This window comes from Mirounga angustirostris, unplaced genomic scaffold (genome assembly GCF_029215605.1).
Source record: "Mirounga angustirostris isolate CCGP_5_RB_7025 unplaced genomic scaffold, mMirAng1.0.hap1 SCAF_5, whole genome shotgun sequence".
NCBI lineage: Eukaryota > Metazoa > Chordata > Mammalia > Carnivora > Phocidae > Mirounga > Mirounga angustirostris.
The window spans coordinates 19193275-19208866 of record NW_026991713.1 but is presented as its reverse complement, the minus strand read 5'-3'; the positions used below and the strand labels follow the sequence as shown (position 1 = coordinate 19208866).

Below are 15592 nucleotides of genomic sequence, written 5' to 3'. Positions count from 1 at the left end.
CTGGGCCCTCTAATAATGTATAGAATCAAGTCATTATACTTTTCCTATAGTTATTATTTTATCCTTGAATATATTTAAATAGCAAAGTTTATACAAATAAGATATGGATTAAATCCAGGAGGAAATGGCATCTGCATGCATAAACATAAGGAGCTTTTCTCTTGGTTTCACCTCTAACCAGGAGGCCCTTAGAGGAGGACATAATGAATCATTATTGGTACAGAATAAAGTTCAAGAATCCACAATATCCCCTTTTCCCAGAACATGTTTTCATCATGACCAAAAACAAGAGTTCTCACTAAAGGTGTCTGGAATCTCCAAATTCTTCCTTCTGGCTAAAATAATGACCTCTCAACCCAGGAACTTATAGGTCATTGTAAAGGACTTTGGAAAGTGTTCAGACCTGAGACCTGCAGGGTGTGAGAAGCTGGGACAGAATCGACTACAATCCCTGGAAATAATACCTATTGGCTAAGGCCCATAGGGATTTGGTAATTTTTCTTACACATATTTTTCAGCTCTACCTGAAATGTTAGAGTTATCAAGTCCTTCAAAAAAGCTAGTTAGCACTTTGTACGTTGATGGTCAATATCCTGTACTGACTAAATAGAAGGAAGATAGTTTCATTGTGTAAATATGTTTATTAAAATAACTAGCTCAGTGGCCATTAAAAACTTATGGGGAGAAGTTTGGCATTTGTATAGGATAGCTTGAAATGCATCTGTTTAAAATACTGGCACTTTTCCCCCAGATACCATACAACTTTACCAAGTCCACTTAACATGCATTTGTTGATATAAAAATATCCACTGTTAAGCTACCAGTAAATTTATATTCCTAATCTTACATGTTATTCTGCATTCTTTTTTTTCTTTTTTTTAGATGCATTTTTTAAAAATTTTATTATATTATGTTAATCACCATACATTACATCATTAGTTTTTGAAGTAGTGTTCCATGATTCACTGTTTGTGTATAACACCCAGTGCTCCATTCAATACGTGCCCTCTTTAATACCTATCACCAGGTTAACCCATCCCCCCACCCTCCTCCCCTCTAGAACCCTCAGTTTGTTTCTCAGAGTCCATAGTCTCTCATGGTTCGTCTCCCCCTCTGATTCCCCCCTTCATTTTACCCTTCCTACTATCTTCTTCTTTTTTTTTTTTTTTAACATATAATGTATTATTTGTTTCAGAGGTACAGGTCTGTGATTCAACAGTCTTACACAATTCACAGTGCTCACCATAGCACATACCCTCCCTAATGTCTATCATCCGGCCACCCCATCCCTCCCACCCCCCACCAATCTGCATTCTTAAAGGAGTTCTCCTGAAAAATGGAAGAAAAACAAATGGGGCTACAGAGTTGGATCACTATTGTCCCAAACTCCTTGAAATATTTCTGTTTAGTATGCAATGAACCCTGCAGATGGTATGTGGCTCATCAAAACCCCCACATGGCCATTATTAAGGATACCACTTCTCTACCAAACTACTAATCAAATTAAATAACAGATCTAAAAATATGCTAATTTGAGTTTGCCTTGTTTTCTCTTTAAGAGGCATACCAGCTTAGAAAAAGATTTTAAGAATCTGGATAATGAGCACACTAGGAAAAATGCTCAAGAATGAAATAGTAACAAATTAAAAGATGAGGTGTTTAATCTCCAGTCTTTCTCTCAAGCCAAATTAATCCCAGATTTACAGAAGAAAAAATTCAGGTATCTTGTATATGTCTGTCCCTCTTCAAATTCATGAAGAGCTGTAACAAAAAGGATTGAGGTTAGATTGGTCAACCATATGGATCTTATCCTTTTCCCCAACAGAGAGATTCTTCTTCTTTTCTCTCAAAGCAGAGGTGTAAACTGTCAATCTGAGCACAGGGATCCTCTGGCTTATTTCTTCTGTTTCAGCCTTGCAGCAAAGCCACGGGCAGAAACTAACTTGAGTAGAGCAGACACTGCTCCAAGTAGCATGGTTCCCATACACACATGCGTAAGGTGGAGGCCATTCAAAACCAGCTGGGATGTTGTCTGGTTTGCATTTGGCTCCCTTCCCAGGCTCTCACATGTGACTTCTTTGTTGCAGACAATGACAGTGACAAAACAAAAGCACTCAGGGATTTGGTCTCAGTCGCATCTGTTGCTTTGCTTATTGTCTTAATTTAATTACATTGGCCACCCTTGACAATGGGCAGCAAGTGGAGGCATGTTAGAAGCAGCCGGAACTGGCACCCACCTTCAATGCACTTCTTGAAGGGTTATGAAACTGTCCCACATTCAGCCAAGCAAAAACTTTTCACTTCAACAGCTTGTCCAAGACAAACAAACCAGCTGACACTGTTTCTAGTATGCAACTAGACAGATTTTTGAAAGGAAAACAGTAGTGAGTAAATATTGTTTCCTATTGACACCAGGGAAGGTAAGATTATTGAAAAAAAAAAAATGTTGGCCCTTTAGCTCACTCAGGTTGGTTGAGGAAATTTATCACTTCGAAGGAAATGTTAACCAACTCATCAGGGAATAAGTTTCAGAACATCTTAATTTGTGATATATATTAGAACACATTGTGTACCATACACAGATATTTAGGAAGCTGGAAAATGCCCTGAAGTATTACATGACATTCACATTCTCCCATTGTCTCTTGGCTCTTATCCTAGCTCCTGGCTTTACAAAGGAAAGCAATCCACAAACTTTTTGATTGAAAAGATCACTGAGAGCTAATAACAATGGCAGTAAAAATAACCTTGATTAACATTTGCAGACACTTTATAGTTTACATGGTAATCTCCAGTAAGGTGATATTATTTGCATCAGTCTTATTTACAACCCAAGGCTTGCTAAGATTTGGTGACTTGCTTGAGGTCACATAAAAAACAAACTGATAGACCTAGGACTAATAATTAGACAATTTATTATTTTAATAAGATACTTCTCTCGCTCAGGGCTGGGCACTACATTATATATGTTAATTGCACATATTTTTCTTATTTAATTTTCCTAGTTCTCTTGGGGATGGATAATATGTCTTGTTCATTTTACCTTTAAGGAATCTGAAGCTTAGAAAAGCAAAACAACCAGTTTCCTCTGATTCTGGAGCTCACCAGTTAGCCATTCTACCATATTACTTCCCCAAAAGATAAAACATTTTTGCATGCTTCAAGATCCAAATATCTTTCCAATAATAATAATTGACAATGTTATAAGCTGCCCATGATCCCAGATGGTGGTATATGCTTGTTTAGAGGGTAAGGCAAAACTCTAAACTACGGAGGGGTACCGTCCCTTACCACGAGAGTGAGCTGGGCCCCATTTATATTATTATTGATAGGAATTTAGTAGCACAGTATTCATTTGTCAAAAGCTAACCCTGTGGATATCATAAGCCCTTCTTTTTGCCCCACCTATCTTTATGAGATTTTGCCTGAGAAACAGTATCTAAAAGAAGGATGATAATAGTCTCTTTAAATTTCAGAGAGGAAGCAGTGATGTTTTCAATAGACTATGTTTCCATCTCAACAACTCCAAACAAGTAAGTATTGTATGACATAAAGTCTAAGAAAAGCCTGGCACCCTATAAGAAATGCTGGGAAAATAATGTCCAGCATGGAATATTAGCAGCCTATTGTATATCAGACGAGATCGGACGCATTCAGGGTGATATGGCGGTAGACAGCAGCCTATTGTATAGCATAAAGTCCTAACTCAGCATTGACCTTCTAAAAAGGGCAAAATAGGGGGGAAACAGAGGAGCAGGTAATTGGAAAGATCGCCCAGATATCAGCTCTTTACCTGTAGAAAAGGATGTGCTCTAGCTATTTTGCTGGTTTGGCCTGGAGACACATGAAATTGTGGAGGATTATTTAGATGTTTCAGTAACAACTTTGATATCTCTTTACTTCAGGGAATCACAAGTTCAAATTCCAGGAGAGTTGGGTCAGCCTTTCATCTCTGGGAGCCAAGAGAGTAAGTGTCATGCGATCTACTCAGTGCTTTGGGATGTGACTTTTTAAAACCAAAGGACAAAGGTGCACATTTCAAGAGACTTGTGCTCCTGGTGGGATGGTTGCCTCTTTAACAAGGTAAAAGGTATATAGATTAGACATAATGTCAGTCTGCTCAGCCTCTTCCTTTTTTCCTGGAAATTACCTCATCCTACTTTTTCTGTGGTTATGGTAGGAATGGCCATTTTTTCCAATATGACCCTTTTCTCTGGCAATGGTGAATGGCCCAGAGCTGACATCTTCCCCAAAGATAAGACTGAGTATGTTGGGGATACAAGGTAGACCCATTCCTGGGAAACACAAGATTCCTTTATTGGCAAACTTTTGATTCAAGGACTCCTCAGTGGCTTTTCTGAACGTTTCCTTAGACTGTACAGCAGTCCAAGACATTTCCACCCAACATTCTCTCCATGGGCCCTTCTCCTTCACTTGGGGTCAGACTTGCATTGTGTTCTAATGGCTTGCCCAGGCTTCCCGATTCCCCCCCCCCCGCCCCATTTCACACAGATATTTCCCCTAATAAAATCCTGCTCATTTAACCCAGTCTCATCTGTTTCCCCAAAGACCTGGGCTTACACACCTGGTTTGGATCCCACCTCCCCACACAGGAATTAAGGGACCTTGAGAATCACTACATTGTTCTCTCCTCTCTTTCCTCTTCTGTAAAAAGAAAGGGTTGGGTAAGAGCACCCACCTCATAATGTTGTTATGAGTGCAGGTGATCACCCCTACACATTTACCTGGCATAGTTGTGTGTGAGAGAGCCTACTGTTTCAAGGGCCCTTGATTTTGATCCATTTTGTGAACTCATTTATTAGCAACATCGATCTGCTCAGGCTTCAGTGCTATCAGAGTCCACTCTGCCTCTATCTTTGTTAGAGCATTGATGTGCTGTAGAGTAAATATGTCTGTGTTTGTTTCCCCACTGAAAAGTAAGCTCCTTGAGGACAGGTAACATATTTCCTTCACCTCTGTATCCTCCCCAGATGCATGGTGCTTCGAACAAGCATAGCAAATCAGGAAAAGCTTGCTAAATTGTTTAAATTTTTCTATAGAAGTAGTAGTATAGAGTTTAAATAGCAACCCTTGCATGGCTTCCTACTTCCTGCTGTGCTCTCTATGGGGACAAATAGCACAGAGCCCCTTCCTGTTTTGGAACTTACAATTGGTGGGTTGTGGTACAAGAAGTATCAACGAAAAATGCAGAAAAGAGAGTGCAGTGCATGGTTAACACACTGGCGTCCCTCTTCAGTTTAGATTCTGGTCTGGCCACTTGTTAGAGCAAGACCTTGGCAAGACATATAGCCATACTCAGCCCAACTTTTTAAATCTGTACAATGGGGATAATTTTAGTATTTAGCCTATAATCTAATGGTGAAGATTAACTGAAATAATTCACTATAATCCTTACCACTGGGCGTGTGTTTAATAAATACCAGCTATTCTTACTGCCCACTGCCCTTTTTATAGTTACTGTTGTCAAAGCACATCCCATAGGAGGGTGTTGCCTTTCCCTGGCGGGAGAAAGGGAATCTACTTACTGAGTGCTTAGAGCTCCCTGGAATGCTGGGATACCAGATGTACACCTCTTTTTTTCTAGAGACTGGTGCATCCCTAGGAATCCCTAGGGATCTAGGGAATTTATATTTGTCCCATAATTATTCATGGATTATCCAGATTTAGCAACTTTCTTACTCTTCAAAGGATACCACCTGACTCTATTTCAAATGTTTCTGTCTGTGATGTAAGAAATCACTACCAAAATTGTTTAAAAGCCTGGAAAAAAAAAAGAAAAGGAAAAAAAGTGCTGAAGGGTATTTTCCCTTGTTGGAAAGAGGTATTTACGTTGCCTTTAATAGTCTTGAAGGATGTTGTAAAACACTTCAGGGTTCAGATTGCTTACACTGTTGATTTTATGGGCAGCTTGTTTAGTTAGCTGTTTGTGTTTCTGTTACATTTTTAAATAAAAAAAAAAGTTTAAGCATACTATCTTTCCCAGAGGGAGTTGACTTTGGAATTGCTGAAAGGTTCAAATGTTGTGGTATTTTAAAAAGTGAAACACCACATTCTAACAATTTCACTGATATGGGCTAAAGATTCAGCACATTTTTACCTAAAAACTGGATTTGATTATTTTTTTTCTCAAGCCTCCAAAATGCCATACATCTGACATACAACTTATGCTGGAGTACTTAAAGTAGTATATGAAGTGATTTATATTGCCATGTTCTGAGGAGATGTGTGGCCCAGAGCTGTAGCTTTTGGTGTCATTTTAACGCCATAGTGATGAGTTCACAGGATCGGTAGGAAAGGGTGTTGCCCTCCTCCACTCATTCTTTGTATGTGTGACACATCTGGGCAGAACACTCAAATACTGTGTTCTAAATTTTCCTCCTCGCTGAATTGAGAGAAATTTTGGAAGTTTGGAAGGCTTGTCTGAACTTTTAGGATGAACAAAATAACACTATGACAAGTTAAAGTGATTTGCATCTGTTTGAGGTTGATGGGAGCCTTTCAGCTTATAAAAGTAAACACTCATGGTGCCAGCAGAGCTTTTCCAAAACAGAAAATGGTGCAAGAACAATTCATGCGTGTATACGGTTTTTAGAAATCAGAATTGCTTCATTGTGCCAAAATCACTTCTACCTCTATCCTAATATTCATTTGAAGAAGGAAATAAATGTCATTATTTACAGAAAGACAAACCAGAGCATCCAACAGTGGCCTAAGTCAACCGATATTGACAAAGTAACAGTAATAATGCTATGTATTTATTGATTCATTTATACTTTCCTTATTTTCTAGTCCTGCAATGCCTCATGGAACTATTCAAGCATGCCACCCACACACCATGACATAAATATTGCATATTCCCAAGTCTACAACAGTCAACTGATTAGGAATCCTTACCCAACCCTCAACCTGCCATGGTCTTGTATCTAATCATTTGGGATTTTTGTCTTGCCATAATTGTTATTTATAGCTGTGAAAAGAGCACATCATATTTTCACAGATGGCAGGTATGATTGGTCTTTGATTACTTGACCTCCTGGAGCTGGCCAGACAGAAAGCCCCATATAAACATTTATATATTTTACACAGAATTTTATAAAAACATTTGGCATAAGCATCCCATCTTAGAAGACTGGGCTACTTGGTCAGTTTTGGGTTTGATGTATAATCTCTTGATCTCTCAGTGGGAACTTTGGGGTTATTTTACCAGACAGAAGAACTGCCATCATGCTCAGTGTTTCATAGGTCTTGCTCTTAACATCCCACCTTCCTATAGAAATTCTTACCCTACTAGTTAGAGAAGCCAGAGAAGATGGTATAAACTATTGCATCCTTCTTTCCAGAGTGACAGTAATACACACCTACTCAAATAAATGTATGTACCTTTGTATGATCCAATGGGAACAAAAGTGTATATATGCCAGAGTGAACTGAGGAAGTTAGAGGTTTACAGTTATAGAAGGGGAAAGTGGTGGAAAAGGCATTGGATAGTTTTTGCCAATAACCCCAATCTCTAATAGAAGTAAGAGCAGGGGATGCTGGAATGAAGACAGGCTGGATGAACTGAACTATGATTGTGCTGGGTCAAGAATTAGTCCTGAAAGCTAAAGTTGCAAATTGGTTCTATGTGAAAGTTTCTGTTTTCTGATATACAGAGCCATTCTTTCTCTCTGTAGATCAGATTGGAAGTAGTTGAAATCCATGGATCCTTAGAAGATATAATAGAAAGAAAACCAACTTCTTTCTCCCTCTTCAATAATGTTGCCTTTATTTCCTGAATAATATTTAATTTAGCACTAAACCTGGGCCTTTGAGAAGACAAAAGAATAATGTGATTTCTCCTGAATGATGATTAGTTTTCACATAAGAATTTGCCTTCACTGAAAGAAAAGCCAAGAAACTGTATTTACCTATAATTTTGGAAAGTGATTCACCCCAAATCCCTAGTGGTTGCAACAATGCTAGAACACAAAACTATGTAAACACACACACACACACACACACAGAAAGTAGAGAAAAGAATCCCTTTCTCCTCAAAACTATTTTCTGTAGTTAATTACAGATTGTAAATTACCAGCAAGAACCTTTAGAATTAAAATTAGTTGGATGCATTCTTGTTTCTATCAAACTACCACTTTTCTTTTCTTTTCTTTTTTTTTTTAAGATTTTATTTATTTATTTGACAGACAGCGAGAGTAGGAACACAAGCAAGGGGAGTGGGAGAGGGAGAGAGAGAAGCAGGCTTCCCGCTGAGCAGAGAGCCTGATGCGGGGCTCGATCCCAGGACCCTGGGACCATGACCCGAGCTGAAGGCAGACGCTTAACTGACTGAGCCACCCAGGCGCCCCCAAACTTCCACTTTTCAAAAGAGTTCATTTCCTGAACATTAGCTAATAAAATAAAGATAGGAATTTTCCAAAATGTTTTCTTGCTCTTGTTACTTATCTAGCGGTAGCCCATCAGATCTGTAATTGAGCTTATAGTATATGGTGAGAACTTTCCTGGCTGCTCGCTAGAAGTACCAGATACGGACTCACAGGTCCATTGTCCACATCTCGCATAATTTCCCTGCCATTCTCTTTCTTTTTCTCTCTTTTTGAGTTTAAACATAAGTCAGTATTTCTAAATAATCTCTTTTGGTTGCTGGATAAAAGTGAGGTAGCACTAAAGGCATTAAAGAGTCCCATCAAAGATGAACCCCAAACATGTGGACATCAGGGAAAAGTGCTCCGATATCAGTTAGCACCCTGAGGATGGAAAAGCTGATTTTGACCTGGAAGTTTAGTGGCCACTGAAAAACATTTGCTAACCTCACCTGCTCCTTCTTTAAATGTGGGCTTGTCTTGCTTAGGTCAATAAATCACTGTCACTGATTTTTATAGCAATTAGTAGCTGGACTTTTAATCATTTTGATGAGCATATAACCTGAGGAATTCTTCACTGAAAGAAAAGCCAAGAAATTATATTTACCTATAATTTTGGAAAACAAGTCACCCCAAATCCCTAACCTCATAAAAGAGCATTCTGGTTTGTCTAAAACAATTTATCTTCTTATTGCTACCAAAGCCATCCACTTTAACTTCAAACTATCAACTTTGCCCTTGGATTAAAAGTCAGCTCCCTGCTACCTATTAAATAGTGAAAAAGCCTTATTCCCTTCACATAGACAAGTAAAGAGAATAGACCTCATCTTTCCCCCATAGATGCTAATGGACTTGAGAAATTGCAAAATGTATTACTTAAGAAAACATAATTTCCTGTTGGTGTTTGGTGGGAGGTGGTCAAGGGGTGAAGGGAGGGAGGAGGGGCTCTTGGCGGACTTCTTTTTTTGCCTTTTTTCCACCCTTACATCCTAACAGCACGCACATTTGAAGCTGTATGAGGTTTTGTTTGTTTTCAAGAGATGCTTGAAAGAAGATCAAATGCTTGTGAAAGGCACTGAATCGGCAGCCCTAGAAACTGAAATGTCCCGGAAGCTGTGTGAGCCCGGAAATATCCCACATTTCTATTTATTTTGGCAATTTTACTTAAAACTAGTAAGAGCTGGAGTTCATGCTACAATTAAATTTTCCTCAGGCACCAAGAAATGAAAATACATATTACATTTGATTTTAACTGGTTGAGAAAAATGGTGGTTTTCTGAAAGTTCATTCTGTGACCTTGAAATAAAAGTTAATGGTTCCATGGGAGAGCTGAGCTTCCACTTAAGTTGGAATTATTCATAGAACTGGGGTTCTTTGGGTTGGAACGGCTCTTAGGTCACTGAGTTCCTTAGGTCACTGAGTCTTTGCCTCACTTCTTTTGAATGAAGCTTATCATAGAGTATTATTATAGTTTATCCAAAGCCTTGAGTCATAATTGACATTTACACCATCAACAATAAATAGGGAAGAGATAATTCTCTAAGGAACCTTTCCATAGGACATGAATTATTAATTCTTCTGTGGAACTTGAAGAACCATCTGTATTTGCAGGCTACTCTCAGGTGGTGGTCACAATTAACATTGGCTTATGCCTGAGGCTGGTCTCAAAGCATGGGTGTCTTAGTGGAAGAACTCAGCATCTCCTGAATAAGGTGGCTGGCTAGATGGGCTTAGGCACCAGCCTACCCTTGTCTATTCAGATAGGCCAGGCTTTTGTAACCACAGCAGAAGTGGCTTAGCTCCCATCTGGGGCTTGACATGTTTCTGACTGGACCTTTTCCTCCTGGATTGAGCCTTGGGCGTGGCCTTATATGTTTTGTTATGTTATATTTATTATATATCCTAGGTTTTCACTGCACCATAGAGGAAGGATGATCCTGAAGTAGAAAACAGCAGGGGCATGAAGGACCAGGTGGAAAGGAGGTTCCTTTATACCATGACATCTTCAAAGTAGGTTACTTGGATGAAATACTTCACTTCTTGGTTTAGTCATCTTCTTACCCCAAGTGTCATCATTTGCTTGGCTGACCACTTCTCTCCTACACCCTCTCTCAGCTCTTATAATTCACAATTTGGATGATCTTGAGACTTTTTGTTTTATATCTATGAAGACGCTAAGCCTACTAATTAAATCAAAGAAGCTGAAGGAGATTTACAAGACCTAAATTCTGTGATTCTACTTAGCTTTTTTTATCTTCAGGGAAATCCAGCCCCTTGCTCTCATTCATGCCCTTCCTTCTGGTGGAAAACTATTAAGTTAATGGAAGATTTCATGTGCCGTCTATTTCTGCCCCATCTTTTCCTTTCAGAATTCTTTCTTAGTCCATGTTGATTATGTGCTCTTCTCTGCTGACCAGAAGGAGGGCAGCTTAGAACTCAAGCATGCCTTTACCCTTTTATGGATCTCAGTATTCTTTTCTTTAAAATGAAGGGATTGAACCAATCAACTTCAGAGGCTTTTTGTCCTAGTGTTTCCATGGAACAGAAACTCACAGGATTTCATATCTGAAAAACTTGATTTGTGTGTGTGCGTGTGTGTGTGTGTGTGTGAGACAGAGATAGACACATACACAGAGCTTTACAAGAGATAGGATTAGAAGGCAGTAATCAGACATCAGAAGTCTTCTGTTATGGGCTGAATTGTGTCTCTCCTTGGCCATTCATATGTTAAAGTCCTGACTCTCAGTACCTAAAATGTGTCCTATTTGGAGATAGGGTTTTTACCGAGGTAATTGAGTTAAAATGAGGTCAACACCTTTATCTGAACTTCAAGCTTCCACAAATGTGTGAAAATATCTGTTGCTTAAGCCACCCAGTCTGTGGTACATTGTTATGGCAGCCCAAGCAGACCAATACAACTAATACATCTTTTATATCTGATTCCAAAGTGCAAAAAAAAAAAAAAAAAAGGAAAGGTTCAGTGACCTCCTCTTGTAGGTTATCTCACCGGCCTCACAGGCCTTTAGGCAAATACTCAGTGCCCTTTGGCCTGAACCTGGACTTGACTAAGAAACCTAGCCTCCATGACACTGCAGGAAAGGAAATCTGGGAACTTCTATGACACAATTCAGTCTTGCTGAGAATTTTGGGCTAATATTTAACTCTGGACATATATTGACATGGCCAATTCTTCTATAATAGCTTCACACAAAATTTTAAAATGCATATAAAAGCCTTGATTTTTATCTTAATTCTTTTACTCTTATTTAATTGTTTTTTTTTGGGGGGGTAACGTAGTGTCTTATTTGCCTCTTTTATAATTTGTGTTCCTTTTTTCATTCTTGCCACTGTTTTTCTTTGGACTTCTCTGGGCATTATATTTTTCTTTTCATTCTCTCCATGTTTGTTATCCACATTCTACAACAGGTTCCTTCTCCTTCCATCACATGCATTATCTAGCTCCACCAGGCCTACTGTTCTTCATTCCTCTATAGCACTTCCCACTTTTCTTTATCGCTGTCTGCTTCTCTCTCATTGTCCTTGCCTCTGTCTGCTTAGTCCTTCTCTCCTCCAGTTTCCTTTTTTTTTTTTGCCTCTGCATTCAGTTTCTAGCTCCAGTCTCCCTTCTCTGCTCTTTTCTTCTTTCCTTTCATCTGCTGACTTGCTTCCGTCCCCACCTTCTGTTCCCCTCCTGGGCATTTCTTTGGCCCACCTTTCCTTCTCCTCTGAGACTTCATTTTCTTGGTGGTAGATGGGGGATGATACTGTAAACATCACAAAAATAATTGCATTGAGAACAGGTGGTTCCCTTGGTGTGTCCCAGAAGACAGAGCCTTTGAGTTAGCCCAGAATGCCCGGGCTCCATGTGGTACAGGAGACAGCATTGGTACTAGAGGGATGTCTAGGCCTCAGTCACAAGACCCAAACTTCTAGAACTCTGGGACTAATCTCTGACCCCCACCCCCTCCCCAGCTAGAAATTGTGAGGCACTGGGTCACCTGGGAAGAGAAAGAATTAACTTGCCTTTGTCCCCTCAAGTACACTTCTCAACCACATTCACCTAAGTTACTTCCGTGATGCTTGCTCCCTGACTTACCCACTGGCTACTGTGTTCTCTGTGCACCAGATTATGCCCAAGCCCTTTCCATCATTCATGGTGACTCCCTGGGGTCACTCTCCACTAAGCTCCCTGGTCCTCCTCCAGGCTCAGCTGCAGTGTAGGACCAGGAAGCAGCACATGTGTCACTGTGGACTTCTTGGTTTCTCTTCTTATGCTTTCTGCACAGTGCTAGTTTTGGCTCTAAAGAGTAAAACCACAGTTTTTTGTTTTTGTTTTTTTAAACAGTGTCCCCAAGGAGACCTACTTGGGCTTTACTCTCCTTACTCACCCTTCCTCACTTTCTTTTTTCTCCTTCACCTATCCCCTATTTTTCAGTTCTCATTCTTTCTACTTCAGGACTAAAATTTAATCACTTCTCATTTGTTCACTCATTTATTCACTCATTCAACAAAACTTATCAAGTGACTAATATGCATCGGATGATTTATGTACTTTTGATGGCATAGATAGTAACTCTAAGGTTTGTTTGAAGTCTAGGTCATAGAAAAAGGCACCTACAGATTTTGATCACTAGAAATTTCTAGGTATTCTTAGAGCCAAACAGAAATTTCTATGTTTAATGGGTTTTTTCTTTAATTAAGTTTGTCATTGAATGTGAATTTCAAATAGTTCCCATTTTAGCATATTTTTTTTTCTTTGCAACTTTGCAGAATACCAGGACTTGAAAAGTTACACGCTTTGTTATTAATTACAATTATGAAAGATGTTAACACTTGTCCAACAGTTACTTTGTGCAGGATGTGAAAAGAATTGCATGTGTATTTATCAATTCTTAAAATGACTTGATGTAGAAGGTATTATTATCCCAATTTTACTGATGAAACTAAGGTTTGGATAGGTTATGTTATTTGGCCAAGGGCTCTCAGCCAGTGACTGGTGAAGCTAGGACTTCAGTTTTGTCTGATACCAAAGCTTATGTTTAGTGACTGTTCTCCATTGTCTTCTGGTATCGGATAGTCCAGAGCAGTGGAAAGAATCTGCAATGTGGAGTGACCAAAGGGATGGACATCTGAGGTGAGAATGCTGCTTTTTTTGACCTGTAAGCCGGGAGATTGTGGGGCATAATTTGTTTGGCCTACCCACAGTTATCCTCAATATCTTGAGGATGGTGGATCCCTCCCCACCAGCGGGCTTACCTTCTGAGCCTTGGGCATGTCGGTGTGGCGCTGGGCACGGACTGAGCGGGCAGACTTGGCAGGCTTGAGGGGTGCACAGTACATCTCTAGCCTCCTCAAATCACAGCTCCGGAAGCAGCACTCATCCACGATGCCTGTCTGAGGTGCCCTCCGACTGCTGGAGCCATACCCCGTGGGCTTGTCTGTGCAAATCAAACAGAGTGGCCTGGCTTTAGAGTGGAATCGGCTATCTTCACAGTTCCACCCAGCCCCTGAAGCCTCTCCTCTCCCCACACCTGGCCAATCTACATGTCTCAACCTCTTCCTGAAACTTCCCCAACAATTCCTGACCTCACAGATCCTTCTGGATTCCAGTGTGTCTCTGGACTCTGCCCCAAACTCCTTAGCACTAACTCAATGCACCATGTACTTTATTTGTGTTAATTCTCGAGTTCTCAGAAACCTGTAGTCAAGAATCTTGTCTATGCACAAACCTAATCTTTCCTTATATATTCACTTAGTTTGGAGGCTGCTAAGAATATTAATTAAAAGAAGATTATGTTTTAAATTTTCTTCATCTTTTTAGCAAATCTGCATAGTTTTTATGTGCAGGGTGGCTCAAGTGTTTGCTCTTTTGCTTAACTGCTTCCATTGTAACATCAGGTTGAGTATCAAAGGGGTTTTAAGTCTGGAAAGGGCTCCTCATTTTACTGATGTGGAAACTGAGACTCGGAGTGGGGAATGACTTGCTTCAAGTCATTCATGCAGTAAGGGGTTGAATCAGGATTTAAACTCAGATCTATTCCCTGCAGAGTTCAAGTGCCTCAGAGAGCCCAGGAGACCTGTTGTGTAACTATGGACAAGTTATTTAAGCCTCCTGGGCCCAGTTTATCCATTTGTAAAGTAGGTTTGATAGTATCTTTGTTATAAGGATTCTTTGAGGATTACATGAGATAATGTATGAAACGTGCTTAGAACATCACCTGATATAGAGCAGATCCTAAATAAATGTTGGTTTACTTTCTCTGAGTACCCTTTTCCAGGATCTTATATAGTCTGTGAAGAAACAACTTTAGTATTAAGTGCATCCAGAAGCCTTGGAGTTTAGAATTGATAACAGTACTAGTGTGGTGGGGCTTCCTCTCCTATCACCCTGGAGAGACCAGAACAATCAATTCTGTTTCTTATAGAATTACTACACTGAGACAGAATGAACTAAATGTCCATCTTTCATGTGATTCTAATTGCCCAGATGGCACATCATGAATCAAATTTCTTCTGATACTTGCAAATTAGACCTCGTTACTTGGCAAATAGGTTTTCGTTTAGTTTTTTTTTTTTTTGGACACACTTGTCCTGGCTCTAGAATTAAAAGAGAGGACAAAACAAGCTTATGTGAACTTGCCACTCAGGAACTTAAAATGTACCTGAGTTCCTTGTAAGCTTTTTGTTAAAGTAGAACTTCTGTTAAACCAAATCTTGCCTATATACCAATAGATAAAGCAGACAAAAGTGAAACTGCTCTGGCTCAGACAAAGGCAGGGGGGGACTGAATCTTGGCTTTCTCTCATCTCCCTTACCTCCTTTGGGAGGTGGGGAGCCTGGTCTTCTGCACTGATATCCAGCTTTCCTGGAGGAAAATGTATGAACCACGGATCCTGAAGAATCCAACTAATCAATCTGGCATATATTCAATCTTTATTGCCGACACAGAAGATGATGTTATATTCTAAATAAAAAGTCTTATGTTTGTGTAATAATGGCACCATTCTTCAGAATGGCATTTTGAAAGTCAAAATCCCCATGTATATTTCGAACTCTCTAGTTAGGGAAGATCAGATCCATAGTAATGGCCTGCTACCAAACTAGTTTGGCTGCCTTGCTGCTTGAAGGGCCAACCGTTCATGGCATCCTCCACAAACCCAAATGTTTTCCTGATGTTTGGCATAGGAGCCAAGGGATGCTTCCTCCCTGTA

At 39.7% G+C, this 15592-nt stretch overlaps 1 protein-coding gene and 1 long non-coding RNA gene across 6 annotated transcripts in view; one reads left to right on the top strand and one right to left on the bottom strand.

Annotated features, from left to right (window-relative positions):
- IGF1 (insulin like growth factor 1) overlaps window positions 1-15592 on the bottom strand; it is a 97469-nt gene that overhangs the window by 30211 nt on the left and 51666 nt on the right. For 3 of the 5 annotated variants that reach the window (XM_045872731.3, XM_064590725.1, XM_054506866.2), the window contains exon 3: window positions 13638-13819. In XM_045872731.3, the coding sequence (XP_045728687.1) occupies window positions 13638-13819 (182 nt within the window). Of the gene's footprint in view, window positions 1-5416; window positions 12146-13637; window positions 13820-15592 lie in introns of those variants that run through there. The other 2 variants (XM_045872730.3, XM_054506865.2) reach the window with 2 other exon arrangements.
- LOC135364397 (uncharacterized) lies at window positions 3475-13682 on the top strand. The gene is made up of 4 exons (XR_010411376.1): window positions 3475-3533; window positions 3906-3967; window positions 10288-10391; window positions 13459-13682. It is a non-coding gene; the product is annotated as an uncharacterized LOC135364397 (long non-coding RNA).